This window comes from Ambystoma mexicanum, chromosome 8, assembly GCF_040938575.1.
Source record: "Ambystoma mexicanum isolate Mex_15411 chromosome 8, UKY_AmexF1_1, whole genome shotgun sequence".
In the NCBI taxonomy this organism is placed as follows: Eukaryota; Metazoa; Chordata; class Amphibia; order Caudata; family Ambystomatidae; genus Ambystoma; species Ambystoma mexicanum.
The window spans coordinates 1,449,307,068-1,449,330,641 of NC_090929.1; the positions used below are offsets into that span (position 1 = coordinate 1,449,307,068).

At 43.9% G+C, this 23,574-nt stretch overlaps 1 protein-coding gene across 2 annotated transcripts in view; it reads left to right on the forward strand.

Moving 5' to 3' along the window:
- ARMH3 (armadillo like helical domain containing 3) overlaps window positions 1-23,574 on the forward strand; it is a 1,518,639-nt gene that overhangs the window by 1,006,413 nt on the left and 488,652 nt on the right. For both annotated transcript variants that reach the window (XM_069611618.1, XM_069611619.1), the window contains one exon: window positions 13,767-13,827. In XM_069611618.1, coding sequence (XP_069467719.1) covers window positions 13,767-13,827 — 61 coding nt within the window. The remainder of the gene's footprint in view (window positions 1-13,766; window positions 13,828-23,574) is intronic.

The window sequence follows — 23,574 nt, forward strand, 5'->3', positions numbered from 1 at the left end:
AGAGGGCCACCAAAATTGTCGTTTCACCTTTTCCTCTGTCTTGGCAATACCGGGGTGTCCCTCTGTTAATGTATCATGATAACCGGAAATAACTAGTTCGTGTAATTCCTTATGTGGCAGGAATAAGCGTCCTTGGAAATAAGGTAAACCATTATCTATGGTAAAGTCTGATCCCTTTTGTATCCATTCCTGTAAGGTTGTAGGGTCCAGGAGTTGTTTCACTCTGGCTTGAATGTCTTCAAGCGTCTGTAACAAAGTCATGCCTAGAATCCTCTGTTCGGGAATTATTGGTACTGGTTCTGAGTTTGTATCAGATTCTCCCATTCCAATTCGGGATAAGGCGTCTGCTTTGCCATTCTTGCAGCCAGGTCGATAGGTAATCACGAAATCAAATTCAGCGAAAAACAAAGCCCATCTGAGCTGCCGTGATGACTGAGCCTTGGCGGTTTTCAAATACTGTAAATTCCGGTGATCAGTGATCACTGTGATGGTATGTCGAGCGCCAAGCAGATAATGCCGCCAGGCTTTAAAAGCGGACTTAATGGCTAACAGTTCTTTGTCCGTGATTGCATAATTAACCTCGGGTGCCGAGAATTTTCTGGACCAAAATGCTACGGGATGCAGTTGGTTGGCATCGGGATCTCTTTGGGACAGGACAGCTCCCATGGCTAGGCTGGATGCGTCAGTCTCGACGACATAAGGGAGATCTGGACGCGGGTGTTTCAATATAGGTGCGGAGGTAAACTTAGCTTTTAAATCCTGAAAGGCCTGCTCGGCTTCTTCAGACCATTCAAAACGTTTATTTTTCCTCAAGAGTGCAGTAATGGGTTGTACCACGCGTGAAAATTCCGGGATAAACCTGCGATAGAAATTGGCAAAGCCGAGCATGCTTTGAACCCCTTTTACAGAGCTAGGTGATGGCCATTTGAGGATGGCATCCACTTTTCTTGAGTCCATTCGGACTCCTTTGGGTGTCAGGATGAAACCTAGAAACTCAACTTCTGTGGTATGGAAAACACATTTCTCCAATTTAGCAAATAGTTTGTGTTGGCGCAGTTTTTCAAGTACTGCCCTGACGTGTTTTCTGTGATCAGATTCCGAAGAGGAGTACACCAGAATGTCATCGATATATACGACAACACAAACATCGATGAGTTCCCGAAGGACATCATTCATGAAGTATTGGAAGGCAGCCGGTGCGTTACACAATCCGAAAGGCATTACCTGGTACTCGAATAATCCGTATTTAGTACGGAAGGCAGTTTTCCATTCGTCGCCTTCTTTAACTCGTACCAGATGATAAGCCCCCCCGGAGATCTAACTTGGTGTATATGCAAGCGTCCTTCACCTGGTCAACGAGTTCAGGGATCAGAGGCAGAGGATAACGGTTTTTAACCGTTATCTGGTTCAATGCGCGGTAATCGATACAAGTTCTAAGGTCGCCTTCTTTTTTGGGCACGAAGAACAAAGCCGAGGATGCCGGGGACTTTGACGGGCGAATAAAACCATTAGCTAGGTATTGATCCAAATATTGTCTCAAATGCAGATTCTCAGGTTCGGTAAGGGCATAAATCCTGCTACAAGGGGGTTGTGCACCGGGCACCAGATCGATTTGGCAATCGTACAATCTGTGAGGAGGTAACGTGTTGGCCTGTTCCTTTTGGAAGACGTCCTGAAAGTCTTGGTATTCCAGAGGTAGTTGCATGGAGGCAGAAGTTACAGATGCTAGATTAATCTTCAGGTTTTCTGGGTAGCAGGTTTGTGTACAATCCGGGAAGGTTATTCTCTTAGCTCGCCAATCAATTCGAGGATTGTGTGTCTCTAACCAAGGGATTCCAAGAATAACCTGAAACTGTGGAGCCTTGATTGCATCAAACACAACACCCTACCGATGGCCGTCGGGACCAATAAGAGTCACCTCAGTAGTGGAATGTGTTACAGGTCCAGAGGCAATTTCAGTTCCATCGACTGTGGTGATGACATCTTTGCTGGTTTTAGGACGGAGAGGGAGGTTAATCCTAGAGACCAATTCACGATCCACATAGTTTCCAATAGCCCCACTATCGATGTATGCCTTTATTGCATGCAACCGCTTAGGCTGTTCTGGATCTACTAGAACCATTGGCACATTGAAATGCGAGGTCTGAGAGTTAGTTTTCAAGCTCGGCAAGCGAACCCCTACACTTGTCGGGCGGAGTCGTTTCCCGAAACAGAGTCTTCATGGTTTTTATCAGCGGCTCCTACCGCCTTTCGGGGCGGTTTTGCCGGGCAATCTCGTAGAAAGTGTCCAGAATTCCCACAATAAAGACATAATTTTAACTGCCGCCTCCTTTCACGTTCCTTTTGAGTTAAGGGTCCTTTAACCCCTCCAATTTGCATAGGCTCAGAGACATCAACTCCCTTGGGATTAGCATGGGTCTTGACCAACACCCAGGTCTCAAACCTGGACCGATCTGCTTTTCTGTTTTGAAGTCTGTGATCCAATCGGACCACTAAGTCTATATACTCTGTGCATTCTTGGGGCGGATTTACAACTTGGGCCAAGACATCTTTAAGTTCTCTGCAAAGGCCTCGATAAAACAACGTGACTCTTTTATCCTCTGGCCATCCCGTTTCCACAATTAGTCTATTAAAGGTTGCAATATAGGATAGGAGGTCCTGATTGCCCTGTCGCAGGGATAGAAGTTCGTCATCCAGAGCCTGCCCCTGAGAGTGTCGAGCAAATAACCTTTCTATGCTTGCTTGAAACCTTTGAAAATCACAGAGAATGGGGTCATCTTGAGTAACCAGTGGAACTGACCAATCGGCAGCGCAGCCGCTGAGATATGACAATACAAAGGCTACCTTGGTCTGATCATTAGGGAAGGCCCCAGGTCTGCATAGGAAGTGCAAACGACACTGATTCATGAATACAGCGAATCGTTTGGGGTCCCCAGCAAAGCGTTCGGGTGGGGCCAGCGGCATGTTTCCAGGTAGATTAATCTGCACAGGGTTACTGGAAACCACAGGAGCGGGGTTCCCTCCAGAACCGGGTAGAGGACTTTGCCCAGCTTGACCTTGCAAAAGCTGTCTGGCCAGGTCATCAGTTCTTTCCTTTGATATTATTAATTCCCTCCTGAGGGCATTAGTCTCTTGACGAGCTGCATGTACTTCGGCCCATAATTCCCCCAGTAATTGGGCCAACTGATCAGTCTCAGAACTTTCCATAGCGCCTGGGTGGGAATTTGTAGGAAGGATTCGCGTTCTGTTACGCTCACCTGACTCCCACGGAGGCGCTGGCCTGGTTCGCGCTGCTGTGACCTCTTCTAAGGTGATGCGCAGGGTTAGGAAGACGGACTGGACCGGGCCCCCAAATCTGGCTTGTCTGGCTCGCAGAAGTATCCTTCTTAGGGTCTGGAAGGAGGACATCTCCATCTTGCTTCTGATACAGGGGCGCGTTGGTATCCAGTTACTTCACTGGATTTTCGGATTGGTGAGAACCAAACTTGCTTGGCTTCCAGGTAAGTTTTTTGATAAGAGGTTCCCCTTGTGTCCATGCATTAATGTACTAATGCTAGTGTCTTTTTCCCCTTAGGGGCCGGGGTCCGGAAATGCCAGGATGCGGCGCGGACCCAAAATGAAGAGGGAATGAATCAACAGGTAAGTCTTAACATGGAGATTTAGCTTTCCTTATTCCCTTCTCTCTCTCACATTTTGTTCTGGTGTTTTTCTCCCTAGGCGCTGGGGCGTGACTGCGAATCCGGATGATCGCTGCTGAACATGGAGGCGCCCTGTAAAGGTGAGTGGAATGCGGCGCTGCAGCGATCGACGCGATGAGCTTTTAAATTAAAGTCTTCCTTTTCAGGATTGTCGGCGAGATGTCTCCGGGATGTGGATTTAGCAGGTAAGGACTTTTCCTTCTTCTGTTCTCTTCTTCTCTTCCTTTGCAGGTGATCCAGGATGCTGGCAGGCGTGGCAGAAGTCAGGATGCAGGAGCAGACACGGTGAGCGTCCAGCTGCTAGATGCAGAACAACGCGAAGCACGTGTGGCTGTTCGGGTGGGGTTTAAATAGCCTTGGAAGAAGTTCCAGGTATGTATCCTTCCTCCAATCAGGTATGTATGCTTCCCCGACCACACCCGGATGGTAAATTAGTCCCACAGGTAAAGTAGTTCCTTTCAGGCCTCAAGGAGGCCGGGATCCTGCAGCATGGTCTGCATCAGGTAAGTGCACCCAAGCATTCCCATAATGAGGCTGGCGCCTATGGCGCCAGGACTGATGTCTTTTATGAGCCTGGCGCCATAGGCGCCAGAACACTGTCCAAAGGGCCCCTATATGGGGTTGCTGGGTCCTTCCTTGGGGACTGGATGTCCGCTTTCGGGGACGCCGGGCTTGAACCGGCTCCCCGGGAGCGGGCATCATGACAAGTTGTCCCGGTGTGTGGGTGTTGACTACCCCTTATTCACCCATTTACCTGTTTATGCAAACTCCTGGCGGCGTGTTGATCGGTGCCATCAGTGTGGTATCTCGCGAGAGGTTCTATCTCACAGACTCTTATTCGCTGTCATTCGCTTTAATGTATACAGCAAGCTTGTTACGGGGTGATCCTGTAAAAGAACCCCTCATTTTAAGTAAGACTGTGAGCGAACATCACACTGCTGAATTTCAGGTGCAGCTGCAATTGTCATCTGTTTTCACCCGTGCTCTTGAGATTAGTACGGTCTCCTAGCGATCGCTTGCTATATGGTGATTTCTTGAGTTGTCCAAATGGCACTGCCGGCACCCGTGCTTGTGTGGTTATTCCTTTGTGGTGCTCCGGTTTGGCTTGCAGGTCCATCTCCAAATTATGAAAAAACATATTAAGGAGGGACCCTGTTTTGGGGATGTGGTTCGACTAATGCCCATATAGGCAGCTACTCATTATGCTGTACTCGCAGTAAGGTCATGCTGGATATATTATAAGGAGCGGAGTGCCGCGTGGGACGAGATCTCACCTGTTTCTCCTCTGTGTTCCTTTTGCGAGCGGGCAGCGAGGCTCCCAAGTAGGAATCTCGCGCTGTTCGGATCTGTAATTGCACGTCTTTCCGGGTGAGATGTTTTTTTTCCTGGTGGCTCGATTATGTGTAACCACGTACTGACGCTGCAGCCGCCATTTTGGAGCGGGTTTTCAGTACGTAATTGCGATGCCATGTTTGAACGAATCCAACCCCATTGCGCCCACCCTACAGACACCATATTAGTAGGTGGCAGTCGAGTTTGTACCTGCATCATATTCTGTGATTCTGCCCACCCCAGTGTATAGATCAATTCACTATTACGAAGTGGGGTGGGTTCAGTTGGTTATAATAGATTATGAAAGGCGTGTATTATTGGACCAATAATGGAAAGAAATTGTGCTCAAGACGTCAATGTACCAGCATGCGCTAACTCTACGCAGGGCTCTGGCAGTAGTGCTTGGGTTGTATTAGCTCTTAACAAGACCAACCATTCTTGGTCATTTAATTAATGCCAAGGTGTTCTACTGGGTCTCCTCGTTAAGGCCACTGGTTACAGTGTCCAACGGAAGATCCATTGTTCTTTTTTCAAGAGGATATCGTGCAAGTTACCTCCTCGTCACAGAGGGATGATTTTCTCTAGGACAGTCCACCTAAAGTCATCCCCAGAATGTTTTAGTGATAAGAAGTGGGAGACCAATGGTGCAGTTATTTTTTTTGTCCTGATACATGATTTGTGTTCTATTAGTCGGGTTTTTACACTGCGTGTCGTCATTCCGATGCATCTTAGATTACAGGGGCACGTAATAAGATAAATAACCCCTTTGCTGTTACAATTCGTGAATCGTCTCTCTTCCCACGGTGTATTCCACCCTATATCTACTGCTTTGCTTATAGTGGTCTATCTACACATGGTACATGAACCACGGAGGAGTGACCGCTTGGTGCTGCAGTATCCCAAATAGTGTTTTGTTCCGAGTTCTCTTTGGGTTCATCAAATTTATGTACAAGTCGATCCCTGATGTCCACCTTCGTTTGATGGCAAAGATGATATCGGCTAGACCACAAGTTCCTGTGTTTAGGATAGGCCACATTTTTTTGATTTCCCGTTTTAGAGTATTAAAGATTGGGGAGTAATTGAGGACAGCAGTCATGGTGTTGTCTGTTGTGGTTTTCACATGTTGTTGTAATGTAACATCACAGGGAATGTTCCTAGCTCTTTTCTGCATGTCCCTCACGATTTTCTTAGGGTACCCCTTCAGAATCATTTGTTTTTTAATTCCTCCGATTGTTGGTTGAAGTCTCCAATTTTGGTGCAGGTTCGTCTATAACGCAAGAACTGCCCAAATGGCAAGTTGTCGCGTAGGGCGCACGGATGGTAACGTGTACTTTAGTAATGCATTGCAGTCGGTCCGTTTTTTATAGATTTTAGAGATGAGGCCGCCGCCATATGCAAATATATGGAGATCCAGAAAATGTGTCTCAGTTTTTCCATAGTCAATAGTGAACTTCAGAAAGGGGCTACACTCATTAAGCCATCAGTGGAATGTCAGTAGATCATCTTCATTAACTTCGAAGATCATGAAGATGTCATCGATATATCGTCACCACACCATGATCTTGCTCAGATAGGGGTTGGTGGCCGGATAGATGTTTTCCTTTTCAAAGTGATCTACGTACAGGTTTGCAAGACTGGGGGTGAAAGTTGCGCCCATGGCTGTACCCGAAATCTGTTGGTAGAATTGATTGTTGACCATAAAGAATTTTTTGTCAATGTAAGTTCGGTAAGTGCCGTAATGAAGCCCCCATGGCCAGGCGTAATACTCTGGTTGTGTGTCAGTTGTCTTCTAACCATTTCAATGGTTTCCATTTGGGGAATGCTCGTATAAAGGGACTCAATATCCATGGTTACCAGCAACTGGGTGTTGGCATTGAAAAGTAGGGTATCCACTAAGGTGAGCATGGCTGTTGAGTCCTTTACAAAGGACTGCATTTTCGGTATATTGTTACATAGAAATGTATTATGATAATGGTTCCAAAATGGATAGAATCCCAGAGGCAATGGGCCACCCTGGTATCGGGAACACTCCTTTGTGCACTTTGAGTAGGGCATAAAAGGCCGGAAGCCTAGGGTGTGATGGTGTTAGGAAAGCTGCTTCTTGATAGTTTATCATCTCCTCCTTCAATGCTTCCTCTACCATTGGTGCAATGAGACCACGAATGATGGATGTTGGGTCTGCAAGCAATTTTCTATAGCCTTTTTCATCCGATAGGAGGGTGTTCACCATTTTATCATAGTTGTCACGATCCATAATTACTGTAGCGCCCCCTTTATCAGCGGGTTTTATAATTATATTGTCATTTGTGGCTAAATTGTTTTGGGCCTGCAATTGTTCTTTAGTACAATAGTTGTTAATGAATGGTAAATTGTCTTCCAATTCTTTCAATTTCTTTAAGAGTGCTTGTTCGAAAGTTGCTGATTCTGACGTGTTACTCAGTGGAGGAGGTATGAATTGTGATGGTGGGCGTAGACCAGTGTCATTCGGATTGGGTTCTTTGGTTTTATCAGCAAAGAATTGTTTCAGTCTGATCTTTCGCATCATCTGCACGATTTCATTCCTAGTTTGGAAGGGGTCGTACCATGCCGTAGGTACGAAAGACAAGCCTTTCTGCAAGATTTGTCCTTCTGATTTTGTTAGGTGGTGTTTAGAAGAATTCATTATCAAGGAAATGTTGGCTGTGGGAAGGATTGGCCCCTGCTGCAGGTTATTCCTTTCTCTGCCTTTTGAGCCTCATGGTCTCCCTCATTTTCCTGGTGCCAGAGGCCAGACTGTGCATAAGATCCCTCAAGTGGCTCCTTCTAGACCAGTGGTCCCAGTATCTGGGGGCTCTCTCGGATCCTCTCAGTGTGTCCAGCCAGGTAGTTCGCTAACTCGGTTGGTGGGCCATGAGCAGGAATATTATAGCTGGGGAACCCTTCTGGTCTCCTTGGCCACAGATCTGAGTGGTCACGGATACGTCCGTGAAGAGTTGGGGCGCTCACTGCGAGGATTTGCAGGTGAGTGGCCTCTGGACTGCATCAGAAGCCAGGTGGCATATTAACATGCTGGTGTTGCAAGCCATCAGGCTAACCCTGAAGGCATTTGCCCCATCGCTCAAGGGGAAGCATGTCCTGATTCTGACGGACAACACAATGGCCATGCACTACTTAAACAAGCAAGGTGGAGTGCATTCCCGTCCCCTATGCACCGAAGCGATGCAACTGTGGTTCTGGTTGCGAGAGAATTACATCTCGGTCTCTGCAGTTCATCTGGCGGGGACAGAGAACAGTTTGGTGGATGCTCTGAGCAGGCAGAGCACAGTCTCACATGAATGGGGAGTGTGCCAGGTAAACCTGGAAGAGGTCTTCGCTCTTTGGGGTACCCCAGCAGTGGATCTGTTTGCCACAGTAGCCAACAGGAAGTGCGAACAGTTTTGCTTGAGGGAATTTCCAGCGAACGGTGCACTGGGGGAGGTGTTTCTGGTGGATTGGACTTTCCCTCTCCATTACGCGTTCCCTCCGATCCCCATTCTTCCATGGATTCTCGGGAGGTTAAAGAGGTTTCGAGCGACCATGATCTTAATCGCCCGAGATTGGGGGCGAGGAGGACGTGGTACTACGACCTCTTGGATCTGTCCATCTGTCCACCTAACTGGTTGCCTCAGCAGCTGGATCTCCTCACCCAGTCGGAGGGTCGGATACTGCATCCAACCCCGGATTCCTCAACCTACATGCGTGGCTCTTGAGCGGATGAGGTACGATGACTGGGCCCTCGCAGAGGAAGTTCTTGAGGTGTTGCTGGCTGCACGTCTTCAATATCTCTGTATGTGTGCAGGTGAAGAAGATTTGAGGTGTGGGGTAGGGAGCGCGAGGTTGACCCCATCTCTTGCCCCACCACAATGGTGATGGAGTTCCTTCTGTCACTAGCCTCTGCAGTCCTTCGGGTTGCAACAGTCCAGGGGTATTTGGCAGCCTTTTCTGTGTTTAAAAGGACCCCGGATCAAGGTTCCTTTTTTACCATACCGGTCATGGCCCAATTCCTGAAGGGCCTTCTCAACACATTTCCGCCAACTCCCTTTGTTCCGGATTGTGACCTTAACCTGGTTCTCATCTTTCTTTAGGCGGCTCCGTTTGAGCCTATGCATTCTTGTTCACTTAGGTTCTTGTCTCTTAAGACTGCCTCTTTGATTTCTATCAAATTGGCCAGGAGGGTTAGCGAGCTGCAGGCCTTATGCTGCAAGCCCCCTTTTTGCGTTTCTTCAAAGAGAAGATATAGCTTAAGGTCAGACCAGGGTTCCTTCCGAAAGTTGTTTCGGAATTCCACATTTCGCAGTCTATTAACTTTTCCGTGTTCTACCCTCCTCCTCACCCTTCTAAGGAGGAAGAGCGCTTTCACCATCTCGATCCTAAAAGAGCCCTCAGCTTTTATGTTGCCCGCACAGCAGAGTTCAGGAAGATGGACCAGTTGTTCGTTGCACATTCTCTTTCCTGCAAAGGACTTGTCATTACTAAACAAACCATCTCACGCTGGATCATTTTATGTATCTCTGAGTGCTGTCAGTCGGCGGGAAAAGAAGTCCCACTGGGTATTAGGGCCCATTCCACCAGGGGAGTCTCTGCTTCCACGGCCCTTCAAAGTGGGGGTGCCTCTTCTGGGCATTTGCTGTGCTGTCAGGTGGTCCTCATTACATACTTTAAGAAAGCATTATGCGTTGGACTTTGCACATGGGGCTGATGCAGGTTTTGGCAGAGCGGTTCTGCAGAACCTTCTTGTGTAATGCTTTCTGCCCTCCTCCTGTAGCTTACTGCTCGGGGAGTCTATCAAGATGAGGAATCGGCAGGAGAAATTACCTTACCGTAATGCTCTTTCTTTGGATTCTTCTCCCACAGATTCCTCATCACTCCTTCCAGCTGTCACCTCTCAGGGGTGTTGTGGCGATGGCTTTGGGGTTCCCATCTCAGTTACTTAAATCAAAAAAAGAAAAAATTTGAATTCGAATATGTTTTATCCTGTTGGTTTCTATTCCATAGTTGCTAATTTAAGGCTCATTAACCTCCTTCATTTTCCTATGCAACGTTCGAGGAACTGAGGCATGGGGCGTAGTGACGTGGTATATGTATGGCACCTGACGCCACTTCCCGAGCCCACGATCGACCGCAGTGCAAGACCGACTGATCGACGCCCGAGGTCCACTACGCCCCATGTGGAAAGAATTTCCGAGCAGCAGAGCTGGACAAGGGATATCTATCAAGATGAGGAATCTGGGGAAAACGAATCCATAGAAAGAACATTACGGTAAGGTAATTTCTCCTTTTACTGATGGCTCGAACCTCTGTGTGCAGGGTTAGTGAGCTGCAGGCATTTTCCTCGTGTGAGTCCTTCAACATGTTTCACAACGACATGGTCATCTTGTGCTCCTACCCAAACTTCTTGCCCAAGGTGGTCTCTCCATTTCATCTGAATCAAGAGTTCTGCCTGCTGGTGTTCTTCAGAGGCAGAGAGGGCACTGCATTCCTTGGACCTCAAGAGGGTCCTCAAGTTTTATCTTATTTATTTTTTTGATTTACGTACAACCATTGGTTTTGTAAATACAACATACATTACAGAAAAGATAATATCACAAAGAAAACAATTTCAATACACATATTTTAAAATAATTTAGTTTGCATCCACATTTTCCTATAATCCTCAGATTTACCTAATTTTTTCATCACTGTGTATCATTTTATCGCATCGATTTTAAAAAGGAGAACATCTCTATTAATATAACTAATATCTAAAACAACTTCTCGTGTATCCATTTTTTAGTAAACTCCTTCTGATAATAAATTTAAAATTTCAATACATTTCCAATAAAACTTTATCATAAAATAAATCAAATTCATATAATTTCCTTCTAAAAACATGTCCCAACACCACTAAATGTTATTACTAGCAAGCTGGTTATTATACTACTTTAAAAAACGAATTCTTAATGAATTTAAACACTCACAATCTATTAAAACATGTTTGAGTGATTCTTGATCTAAATTACAACATAGTCTACACCACCTTTCTGAGCGTAGAATATCCAGCTCTGCTCCTTTTATCTCTAGGTTTTCTCCCATATTAAATTTAAGTAGAAGATATTGGCGCATAACTTTGTGAGATGGATATGCCTGAATATATTTTGGTGGTATCAGTCGGTGAATAATGTATTGCAGATACCATCTGCTGTTATTCAGTGTTGCTAATTGCACTGTTTTGTTCAACATCCAGTTCTCTGGCATATTTTCGCAGCCAGGTTTTGAATCTTAGTGCTTTACTGACAGTAATTCTTTTTTCATATTTGTCAAACCACAATTTATGCATCACCATCCTTTTCCCTAATGGGCCAATCTTATTGCACATGTCAATTTCCTTAAATTTGGTTACAAATTGCACTCCAATCATATTGTTATTCAGTGCCATCAGCTTATCATAACTCAAGGTTACTCTAGTTGTCATGTCAACATCAATACTATTCAGTTTAAATCCTGCAAGAATGTATTCTATAGAGATGGTTTGGTGTAACCTAAATAATTTATGAAGAATCCGAGCTTCGATTTTACGAATGTGTGATGTATATTTATAGCGCCAAATCTCGATTCCATAAAGGAGAATTGATTGTACTCTTGCCGTATATAACATCAGAATTGTTTGTATTGACCAACCTATGTTTCTTCCAATGAAGCTAATAATCATATTTACCACTTTTGTACATTTACTTTTAAGTTCTGACCAGTGATAATTCTAGTTTTAAGTATTCATCCACAAATAGTTGAAGATATTTGTACTGTTCAACTTGTTCCACCTGGTTTCCCTCTAGCATCCATACATATTTTTTCTTTTGCCTAGCTCGATTCTTCATAAATACCATGGTCTTACTGTTCTCTACATTGATCTTAAATTGGTTAATTCTCGAGTATATACTCAAAGCATTTAAAGTCTGTTGTAATCCCTGCGGCGTATGATCCAAGAGGATCAAGTAATCTGCATAGGCTATCCAATTGAATGTTACCGCTCCTACTTTAGCAGGCCATCTTTTTTCTTGTGGCAAATTTTCTGGTAAGTCAGCGAGATACAAATTAAAAAGGGTGGCAGCAACTATGCACCCTTGGTTTACCCCAAGGTATGTGGAAAATGATTGTGACAGCTTCCCCTTTGCATCAAGTGAATCTGGACTGAGGTCTCAGAATAGAGTAACATTATCATTTTGAGGAGCCCAGCTGGAATACCCCATTTCGTTAAATTTCTCCACAATATGTTCATGTTCACTGAGTCGAACGCTGCCCTATAATCTATGTATGCTCAATAAAGGTTAGTATTCTGAACTACCCAGGAATATTCGACTGCAGTGCTCAGGATTATCAGGTTGCCAGCTGTTTTTGAGTGTTCAATAAATCCGGTTTGATTAGGTGGGAGTATCTTTTTTTCTTGAATCCAGGCCTTTAGTTCTCCTAACAGTACCCTTGCAAATATTTTAGCTGGGATGTCCAGTATAGCCAGAAGGCGATAATTAACTGGATTATCCCAGGCACCTTTTTTGTAAACAGGAAGGATATTACTCATTTTCCAGGTTGCTGGTATTTTTCCTTCGACTCCTATTGCATTGAAAAGAATATATAGTGTCTGTGCCCACTGTTCGGATGACTCTTTGATCAAATGATTGCACAAGTTTTATCAAATAGCCACTAGCAAGACAAACCACATACCATTACAACTGTACCAATACCATGATGTCCTGTCTTCTTTTGTTCCGTCCTTGTCTAGCTGTAACGTGCCCTGATGCCTATGGCGCTATAGAAATAAATAAATAAATAAACCAAATCTCTCTTGTATGAAATCCTTCAGGAAATCGGAGGCATTGTTCGTGACTTTTGGGGGCTCCACCCGCTCTCAGGCTTCCAACGCTTCTATCGCCCGGAGGATGGTCCATGCCATTTCAGAGGCATACACAGCCATGGGCAGACCTGTTCCGGAGGGGATTCATGCCCATGCGGTCAGAGCTAAAGGCATGGCCGTCGCCTTTCAGAGACATGCTTCTTGGAATTCCATCAGCAAGGCGCTACTTGGACCTCTCCATCAGCTTGTTGTAAGCACTACTCACTGGACACCAGCTCCAGACACGATGCAGAGTTTGGTCAGGTGGTTCTGAAGAACCTTTTTGCTTCGTCCTAGATATGAGGCAGGTTATCGCAGCTCCACCCTTTTTTCTGTGGAATCACCCACAAGGATGGAGGAAAGTGGACAGGATGTATGAGTAATTAAAGTTACTCACCATAGTGACTAGAGTACTCCTAGTTCATAGTCCCCTTTCCTCCATACATCCCACCATCGTTCCCTCGCTAGTATACTAATGACTAGTAGGTAATAAGTGCAGCCAGGTGTCTCCGATGTGTTCAAAGGGAACTGCGTGCTATACTAAATGTAAAGGGGAAGCTCAGTTTTGTGCTGCCAAAGGTTCCGGTACTGTCCCCATGTTGGGGTAGGCCCACAAGGATGGAGGAAAGGGGACCAGGGGACTATGAGTACTCTAGTCACTACGGTGAGTAACTTTAATTTATTTGACAGTTGCGTTTTCTTTTATGATGTCCAGCACAGTATTTCATTCAGATTGCTTGTCACATTGCACTGGTTGTCGAATATTGTGTTGTGGCTTATTTGTGCATGATGCATGAAAAACAGCTCAATGTATTGCCTTATTTACTGCCTAAACTGTTTCTTTTTTTCAGATCTTATGGTGGAGTTCATTGTAACCCATATGATGAAAGAGTTTCCTATGGATCTTTACATGTAAGTGTCCTATTGTTATGATTTGTGAAAATATGACATATTTATAAGATGGGTAATAGCTTTGAGCTTATAAATCTCAGGTTCAATTGAAGGGTCAGGAGTCACTTGGGTTTGAATAGGCAAGTTTGGAGGGGTAAACTCATTTACAGAGACTCCCTCCTGTTGTACTATTAGCCTACTAGATTCCCCTTGTAATTCAACACATATGGAAATGCCTACATCATTAAAGAAATTAATTTAATTGTTTACAGGTAAACTAGTATTTTCCATAATAGTATGGTTAATTGCAATACCATTTCTCATATCAGTATTAGAATCGTGGATCGTACGTCCACTCCGTAACCTGTTCACCATTTTAACTACCTGTTCAGTATGGAACTAAGCTGTGCATTCACCGCGTACTCAAGCAAAAGTCCAACAATCAATCGTCTCGGGAACCAGCAGCCCGCCGCTCGCCGCGCACCGTGAACAGTCAACAGTACTTTCAAGTACTTCCACAGGTGCGCATAGGGGGTGCGCAGGCTGCTGGGTATTTGTTGAAACAAAAGAGGGGTGGCTACACCAAGGGGCGGGCTCCCAGAGCTGAGACCTTTAAATCAGTAGAAACAAACAGGGATTCAGAAATTCGGTAATTACAGCACGGCTTACAGAATTATTCAAAATATGTACGAGCACAACGCACACGTTGAACCCAATGTATACGTTGAACACAACGTTTGTACAACAGTCACCGTTGTTTGTTTCTGTGAGCCAGGCAACAATCAGTGTGCAGAAAAAAGACGTCCTCCCGTTGTCCGTCGGAAAATTTGCAGATAGCACTTCTCTTGTACTGCAGACAGTTCACAATCCAAGTCGCCAGTTAAATCAGCAACCAACGTGACGGCACAGTCAACAGTACTTTCAAGTACTTCCACAGGTGCGCGTGCGGGTGCGCAGGCTGCTGGGTATTTGTTGAAACAAAAGAGGGGCGGCTACACCAAGGGGCAGGCTCCCAGAGCCGAGACCTTTGTTTGTTTCTGTGAGCCAGGCAACAATCGGTGTGCAGAAAAAAGACATCCTCCCGTCGGAAAATGTGCAGATAGCACTTCTCTTGTACTGCAGACAGTTCACAATCCAAGTCGCCAGTTAAATCAACAACCAACGCGACGGCACAGTCAACAGTACTTTCAAGTACTTCCACAGGTTTACTTTGTTATGTTTTTTAGATTTGGTGTTTATCTTTTAGTAATGTGAGCATTCACAAATGTTTCTGACCCCAAAGAGCCTGGTACCCACAGACAGGACTCTAATTTAGATTTTGAAGTGGGGTTATTTTGCTCCTTGTTTAGGTAGTTAGTAAACAGTATTTCTCATTCTCATCTGGAATGTTCCTGTGCTCTGTACTTTCCATGTGTCTAGTGGTTCCTATTAACTGAAAGATGTATCTTTTATCTAGATGGCCATCTTCAGAAAGGCAGCACAATAGTCATCTTAACCCAATGTTGTCTGTAAACGTAGAGAGCAATCAGCTACTAATTAACCTAAAATGGAAAAAAATTGAATCCTAGAAAAACTAGAATCCAAGCAGTCGGAGAGTATCTGGTTGCAAAGTCAATTTATCCGAACAGTTCTGAAAAAGTGACAATGATTTCAAAGTTACATTATGGAGGTTTTCTAAGATTACTTCCATATTTGTTTTAACCCGGACAATCAGGAAATAATCTGTGATTCATCCTCACAGGAGTAGCTTTGCAAGTTAAATGCTAGCTTCAGAGATTTGTGGTTTGATTCCAGACAGGGTTGGCTCAACTTTTTTGTTTTTTCTAGGTTAATAAAGTGAGCCCCTTTTATTGCAGTACTTAGAACAGAGCAGGATCTGACAAGAAAGGATATATTTAGTGATGTAAATATTTTTTTCTATCAAAAAAGGAGCATACTATACTGGGGTATACAACAGTCAAACATTTATCTTCAAGGCCAGCACAGTTCACAAATGTGTACTTCATCTGTATGATAGATTATTGGTAGAGCTAAATTAAGTGTTGAGGAACCCACTCAATGGATTAACAATACTCACCTGTCTAATGCGAATGCCACCTATTAGGTATATGGAAACAGATGCAAGCTTATTATTGCAAATTGGAGCTCTAGTAATGTAATCAAATTACAGGACTAAACTCCCTTTCTTTAGACTTCCTGACGTTGCATGTATTCTGTTAGTCCAGCAAAACACATATTACCATGTCTAGCTATCTGCTTTCCCAGTAACTGAAGGGCACTGTTTTGTAGATTTGACTGGACACCTATTGCAAGGTTGCATGTATTAATGTCATACACATCTCTTTGATTTCCTTCTATGTGTTCCGTGTATGCCTCGCCTATTAGTTTCATAGTTGTGCTGTTTAGGGTGGTGTGCTCCCATGCAATATCCAATTTATTCAACATTGCTTAGTGTGACAGGGCACAGCAGTGACACCGTAGACCTCTGGGACTTATTTATTCAATTCTCAGGTTCTTTTGAAAAACAAATCTGTAAACACCGACAGGAATTAGGATAAATCCTACAAATAAACAGGGTTAATTCTAGATAAAAGTGTTTTTTCTATTTTTTTATTCAGTATATTTGGTTTATTACAAATCTTTCACCATTTTAACAAATTTCAACAAAGAGATCATACATAAAATTAAAATCATACATAAAAAATAGCACAAACCAAAGACAAAAACAACAATCTCTGCCAAAAGTTCTAACCTAAAAGAAGTCTCCAAGTTAAGCATGCATTACTTAAAAAATTGAAAACAAGGAGGCGCCTGGAAACATTACATTACATCTTACTAACTAGAACCAGTTTGACTGTTTAACTGTCCATCATCATCGCAGAGTTGGTCTAGCATTTTAAGGGTTTGTTCTAAGAATTTGACTGTTACGAAATGTATTCTTGGTGTTCGGCAGTCATATATTAAGCTCCACCATTTCTCAGAGTCTAGACCACATAAATCTACGATTTTGCTTCTTAAGTACAGTTCTCTTAGCTTTGGGCAAAATAGTACCAAATGGCTAAGAGCCTCATTTCCTTTACATAATCTGCACCTTGTACATATCTTCTCTTTGGTATATCTTGCCTTCGTTGTTTTGTTTTGGAGAACATTCAATCTAAAACGTAGTAATAGATCTCTTTGCTCACGGTTTGGAAACTTTCTCAAGTAATCCGGTATAATAGACATCACACCGCAGTTTGTTTTAAGGAGTGTATGAGTTTTAGACAATGCTCTTTTTAATTCAGTGTTGGTCCAGTCCACGGCCCATAGCATTCTTTTGACGGCTTTTGGATGTTCGGCCAAGGTTTCTTTCTCTAGGCTTAACTCCTTTAAAATTCGATCATTTTTACTTTTCCATTTTTTAACTATCTCTTCTGTGAAGTTATTGTTTTCACAGAATATTTCAAATTGAGGTGGCATCAAATTAGTCATTGTTTTTCTATGTAGCATCAGCCTATTGTATCGGATATATACGTATAGAGCTGTCAGGCCGAGTTTATGGCGAATTACCGTCATTGGTGTAGCTTTCGGCAACGGCAGAATGCTTTTCCAGAATAGCCCTTCCAGGGCATTCCAGAAATCCTCTGGGATGTTCATGCAAGTTTCTCCTCCATATGTTAATATTGGTACTATTTTGAGCCTGTAGAATGTTATTACAGACCAGAGGGAAAATGTCCCGTATCTTTTGTTGATAATATTCGCTTGCGCAATTAGTTGTTTTGTTTTCATCTTTAGCATCCTTTTCCAGGGCTCTTCATTTTTTGTGCCGCTTAATTGAATACCCAATTATCCCATTTCATTAAATGGCTTTATTTGCATTTTATTCACAGACCATGCTTCATTCTTGCCTTTTTTCCATCTTTTGTCACCAAATATCAGTATTTCTGTCTTTTCTGCGTTTATTTCTAAATCCTTTTTTTCTATGTATTTTTCTACCTGATTTAGGGTTCTTTGTAGACCAATTTGTGTGTGGTCTAATATAATCAGGTCATCTGCATATAATAGATGGTTTACCAGTCTGCCATTTAATCTTGGTGGAAAAGTTCTACTATTGTCCAGGCAGTATTGCTGATCTTCAATATAGAAACAAAAGAGAGTAGCGGCTAATGGACAGCCTTGTTTTAGGCCTTTTGTTGTTTTTATTTTGTTTGATAGATTGCCATCTTGATCTAATTTAACTCTTATTGAAGTTTTAGCATACAGTTCTTTAATTGCTTTCAGGAGGTCTGTAGGACAACCTTTAATGGCCAATTTTTCACAAAGATGTTTTCTATTTACACTGTGAAAAGCTTGGCGCAAGTCAATGCTGGCTGTGTATAACTTTTGTTTGTTTGTGAATGCTCTTTTTTTCATCAATCCTAGTATCAGGAGATTTAAGCTACACCCTACATTTTGAACAAAGCCCGACTGTCGTTTATCATAGATATGTGTGTCTTTGATCCATTTTTTTAATCGTTTTAGCAGAAGTGTAGCAAAAAAAAAAAATTCCGACACAATCCAGCAGTGCGATTGGTCGGTAATCTTTAGGTTCCATCCCATTTCCATTTTTAAAAATAGGAACAACGATAGCCGACTTCCATGATTTAGGGATTTGCTCCAACTTGATAATTCTCATGAACAGTCTTTCACAGAAAATGGCCCATTTTTCTGGATCTTCTTTTACCACTGCATTCGACAGACCATCTGGCCCTGGCGCTCTTGATGAGCTTGCTTTTAAAATAAATTAGCAGTTTTATGTCTTCTTTGTCGAATGTTATATTCCAGGATCCAGCTTCATTTTCATTTATATTACTTTTGGAGTCCGATTTTTCTGCATCGTTAAACAATTTTGTAAAGTGCTCCATTCAGCCAATTTCCGGAATAGGGTTCATAAGAGCTGCCGCTGATTGTTTCTCATTTAGCAGCTCCCATAGTGTCCTACTGTTTGCATTATCCATGGCTTTTTGCATGGCTTCAGCATCTTGTTGTAACAGTTGTATTTTATGGGACTTCTGCCAATTTTAGTATTTTTGTTTTCTTTTCCGGATCAGTTCTTTTGTTTCTTCGCTATTTTCTGTTTTTAATGCATATAGATCTTTTCGCAGTTGTTTCTTTTGTATCATCACTTCTGGTTCATACACATGTAATTTTTTCACTTTTGGTTTCATATATTTTCCTGAGCTTTGTTTGAATATCTGTAGGGACATGCCATATTCTACAGACATTTTTTCTTTAGCTTGCCACTTATCCAGATTTTGCAATACAGTGTCAAAGTCGTTTCTTTTTAGCCTTAGGCGATTTAATCCAGATTCCAACTCAATTTTAGTATTCCAAATCGGATTTATTCTTGTCTTCCAGTGAGAAAACACAGCGATAATTGGGTCATGATCACTGTGAATTGATGGTATTACACTGAAGCTCTGGAATTCCGTTAACAGTTGTTCCGAAACGAACATATAGTCCAGAATATTACTCAATTTACCATTGCTCCAGGTGTTGGTAGGCAGGATATCTCTCTTCATATTTCCATTTAATCTGTGTAATCTCCTCGCTTCAATTTCATCATTCCACATTTGGCCGCGTTTACATCTTGGGCCATTTTTTTTTATTTAATTCATTTTGTGTCGATCTCTTTACCTCAAAACAATTTGCATTAAGATAACCGCAGTTGAGAATATTCATGTCTTGGTACATTTCTCTTTTGCAATCCAAACATTCCATTAATTGATCTATGAATTGTTCACTTTCATTTTTTAGAGGATTCCAGTATACATTCAATATGAGTAACTTTTGTGGCGGCCTTAGGGCTTCCGACTGAAATTGCACTACCATTGCTTGTATATAAGAGTTAATGTTTGTGGATTCCAATACGTTATTCCTGAACCATTTTTAATTAAGGTAAGTAGGCCTGCAGATGGTCTTCCAAGTAAGCCTCTTTTCGACCGGATTACATAACACAGTATTATCCCTCTTTAATGGGTGCAGTTTTCAGCCAAGATTCTTGTATGCATATTATTTCAAGATTGTTTAGAGTTGGATTGAAATCATTAAAAAGATGACGGTAACCTCTGGTATTCCAGCTTCCTATTTTCCATTGATCTTCTTGGGATTCCCTGGGTGGCTACAATTTCGGTTTTATGGCAAGAGTGCCAGCTAGCCAATTCCAGTACTTCGGATCATCTTTTGATGTTTGTGTTGTATTGTTTGGTCCAGCTATATTTTGATTTCTTTTTATGGTTATTTTTATTTTGTTTAAGTGTTCCTTTTCATGCCTTTGAATTTGTTCTCCATTTTCCTCTTCCTTTAATTGGCGTTGCGATGATTCTGTAATCTGTCTTGTTATATTACTATTGCCACATAAGCTTCTCTGATCATATTCAGAGTTCTCTTTCTGTTTTGACTTCGCAGTCTCACTTCTTTCATTTTCTTGTTTTGCTCCGTCCTCTTTGAAAAATTCTCTATTGATTTGCTCGGTTTTACTAGTTCCACAGGCCCCTGGCTCTTCATCAGCATTTTGGGTATCAGTTAATTTTGTGATGTTGAAGCCTAACACTCTGAAGTTTTCGTGGGCTTCTAGCATAATGGAGGCAAGTATAACCGAGTTTGTCACTATTTCAACTAGATCGACGCAAGCTTCGACAGGGAAACTTACAGACAGTATTTCTTCCGATTTTATAATTTTTAGTTGAGGAATATATTGTAGGAGTTTCATGACGGCTGATCTATTTAATATTAGCCCATCCAAATTTCTTCCTACTCTTTCAAGTACCACAGCTGTATTTGTCGGTGGTTTTGGTTTTGGCTTATTCCATTTGTGTCATGAACCATCGAAATCACCCTTTCTGGGCCTCCTAGTCCCCGACACATCAGGGATTACACCCCATAATACTACCAACATGGCTGCAAGCTCAGAACGCTGCTCACCAGTCTTCATGTTCTACGCAGCGTACTCTATAAAGAGGCCACACCCCCGCAGCCCTGCGCGTCTCAATGCTGCTGTTAGCTGTGACCGGACGCGTGCTCCGTATTCTCCCTTGTATTATTCTGTTGTTTCCTGATTCCTGGAACCCCTTCTTCCAATCTACCTTCCCTCCTTCTTATCCAGCCCTTCCCGGAATCCCTACACCGCCTCCGAGTGCTCCATATCCTTTTTCTGAATTTCCTGGAGTTTTCCCTTGATCCCGGACCGCGAAGCTGAACGAACGCTGGAAGCCGAGGACACCCGATCGGGCTTGTATAAGACCCGAACCATACGAAAGAAGACTCCTCCTAAATAAGTCATCAGACAGCGAAAACAGGTGAGAAAGGGGGAAACCTGTGACAAATTGTTATTTTGTCCGGTTTTTCTTAGGATTCCCGGTCTTTTGATCGGTGTCCTTGTTTCAGTGTGGTGGACAATGTTCATATTTTCAGATGGTAACTCTGTGGGCATGAAAGTTTCCTTAGGTACCTTACTCGTTTCTGTATATTTAGCTGTACATTTTTGCAATTTTTCGCTTAAGGTTAGAAAGTTTCTTCACCTTTTTTATTATTGGCCTTAGGGTCAATACATACTTCTTTGGATTCATATATGTTGAAATCCGTAATCACCCTTTCTTGAGTTTCGTTTTCCTGCAAGTTTTCAGTTTCATAGACCGAGCAGTCTAGGAGTTCTTGCAGGCTGCTATCATATGTGCTGGATTCATCGGAAGACACAGATATAGTCGTGGTCTTTTCTTGTACCAACTGAGCCAAAGATTCTGATGGTTTACTGCAGGGTGGTAGCATAGTGGAAGCACTTGGAATCTCATCTTCAGCTGTGGGTTTAAAATTTCCTAAGAAACTCCTAGAACCACAATTTTTTTTATTTTCTTTATTATTCACATTTTTCGTTTTGCAGGCACTTTTTAGATTTTTCTTTTGTATGTTTATTAACTTTAATTTCTCTGCCTTTTTAGTTGCATTTTGGTTGAATATTAAAAAGGCACTTGTGACTGCTTTATTTGTGGATCTTACAGATTGGTCGAGATTCTCGCTTAAAATTTGTTGGTTATGGGGGGGCGCTCTTGCGCACATCCAAGATGGCCGCCTAGCGCAGGAGCTCCAGCTCGGAAGAAATCCTTATTAAGAATTAATCCGGTCAGCAGCGTCCCATGCTTGAAATTAAGCCACTTCCTAGCAGCAGAAGCTTTACTGCACATACTGGTGTAACATCGTGCGAAATCGAAGCCGGGGTGCTGAGATATTCCGTTTTGAAGATTTGGCGGTTGACGGAGACCTGCGGAGCCGCATGAGGGCTCCACCGACACCAGTTGGAGGGCTGCGGTGGGGGAGGAGCGCCGCGCGACCAACGACATCCTGCCGGGAGGGAGAGAGTGATTGAGGTGGTGGCCGCCCGAGACGACGGAACCAGTTCCCTGCCTGGGCACAACCTCCAGGACCCGCTCGGGGTGACTGGACAGTGCGGGAGAGGCTTGGGGGAGCTTTGAACTGATACGCAGCTGTGGAACTGTGACGGCCGCTTGGCCTGACCCCCGCCCTTGGACTCGCCTGCGGCTCCGCTTGGGCGGCCTCCTACCGATCGGCGGTCTACGGCTGTGGTGCGGCCCGGCCCCCAGCTCGCGGCCCTCGCGGAGGGGCCCGGGGCGGATCGTGCCCCGTCCCCCCCACTGGGGGTATCAAGTAAGTGGCCGGGGGAAGGAGAGGACTGTTTTGACCGCAATGCGGGGAGGCCCTACACGGGGAACAGAGGGCCACAGCCTAGGCCTACTGCAGCCTACCCCCAACTGGCACAGAGGACAATAATCCTATAACGCCCTGGGCTGCCCCGGATCAATGCCCCGCACCACCCTGGGAACATAGTCTCGCCCAGCAACATCCAAGGGGAGCGGCCACCAAACGCTCGAATATAGCGGGACTCCCAGGCGAACCCTGCGACACGTGTCTCGGAGTAGAGGCCTCTGTTAACGAGACGTCATACACCTAAATCCTACACACCGGCTGTTGGTTAGGCTATTGGGGCAAATATAAGATAAGACACACTTTACCCACAACTGTGTCGCACAGCGGGGCACGGAGCAGAAGATACGTGGGAGACCACGGTCCATCCCTTCCTGGAGGCCGCAACACATGGGCCGCACCGAGAAGACGGGGGCAGGTGGGAAAAAATTGGCCCGATGGACAATTTCACTAGTTCGCAGCCGCAGGGGGCGGCTAGCGGGGAGGTACACCCGCCAGATGGGCATGAGACTGACCCGCTGGAGCGCCTGGCAACGCTGGTGCAGAATGGATTCATGACCATGAACGTCAAATTAGATGATATAGTGGCGACAATCGGATCCTTGAGAGCACGTGTTGAAAAGGAAAGCACTCGTGTCACGGAGGTGGAAAATAGGATAAGTGCAATTGAGGATACGATACTGCAACACAGCCGGGATATAGCCCACCTCCAAACGGAATTGCATAAAACCCAAAACAAATGTGAGGACCTTGAGTCAAGATCCCGGAGGAACAACATCCGGATTGTTGGGGTATCGGAAAAGTTTGCAAAGGGCCCCATGGAGAAACAGGTTGAGGCCTTGCTGAAGGACATCCTAGGTGCCGACTCCTTTTCGGATCACTTCCTGGTCGAAAGAGCCCATCGCACCCTAGTACTGCTCCCGAAACCAGGAGCCCCTCCTCGAACTATAATTGCACGCCTCCTAAATTACCGTGACAGGGACACTATACTCCGGCTGTCGAAGAGAAAGCAATCCACATATATCCGGACTT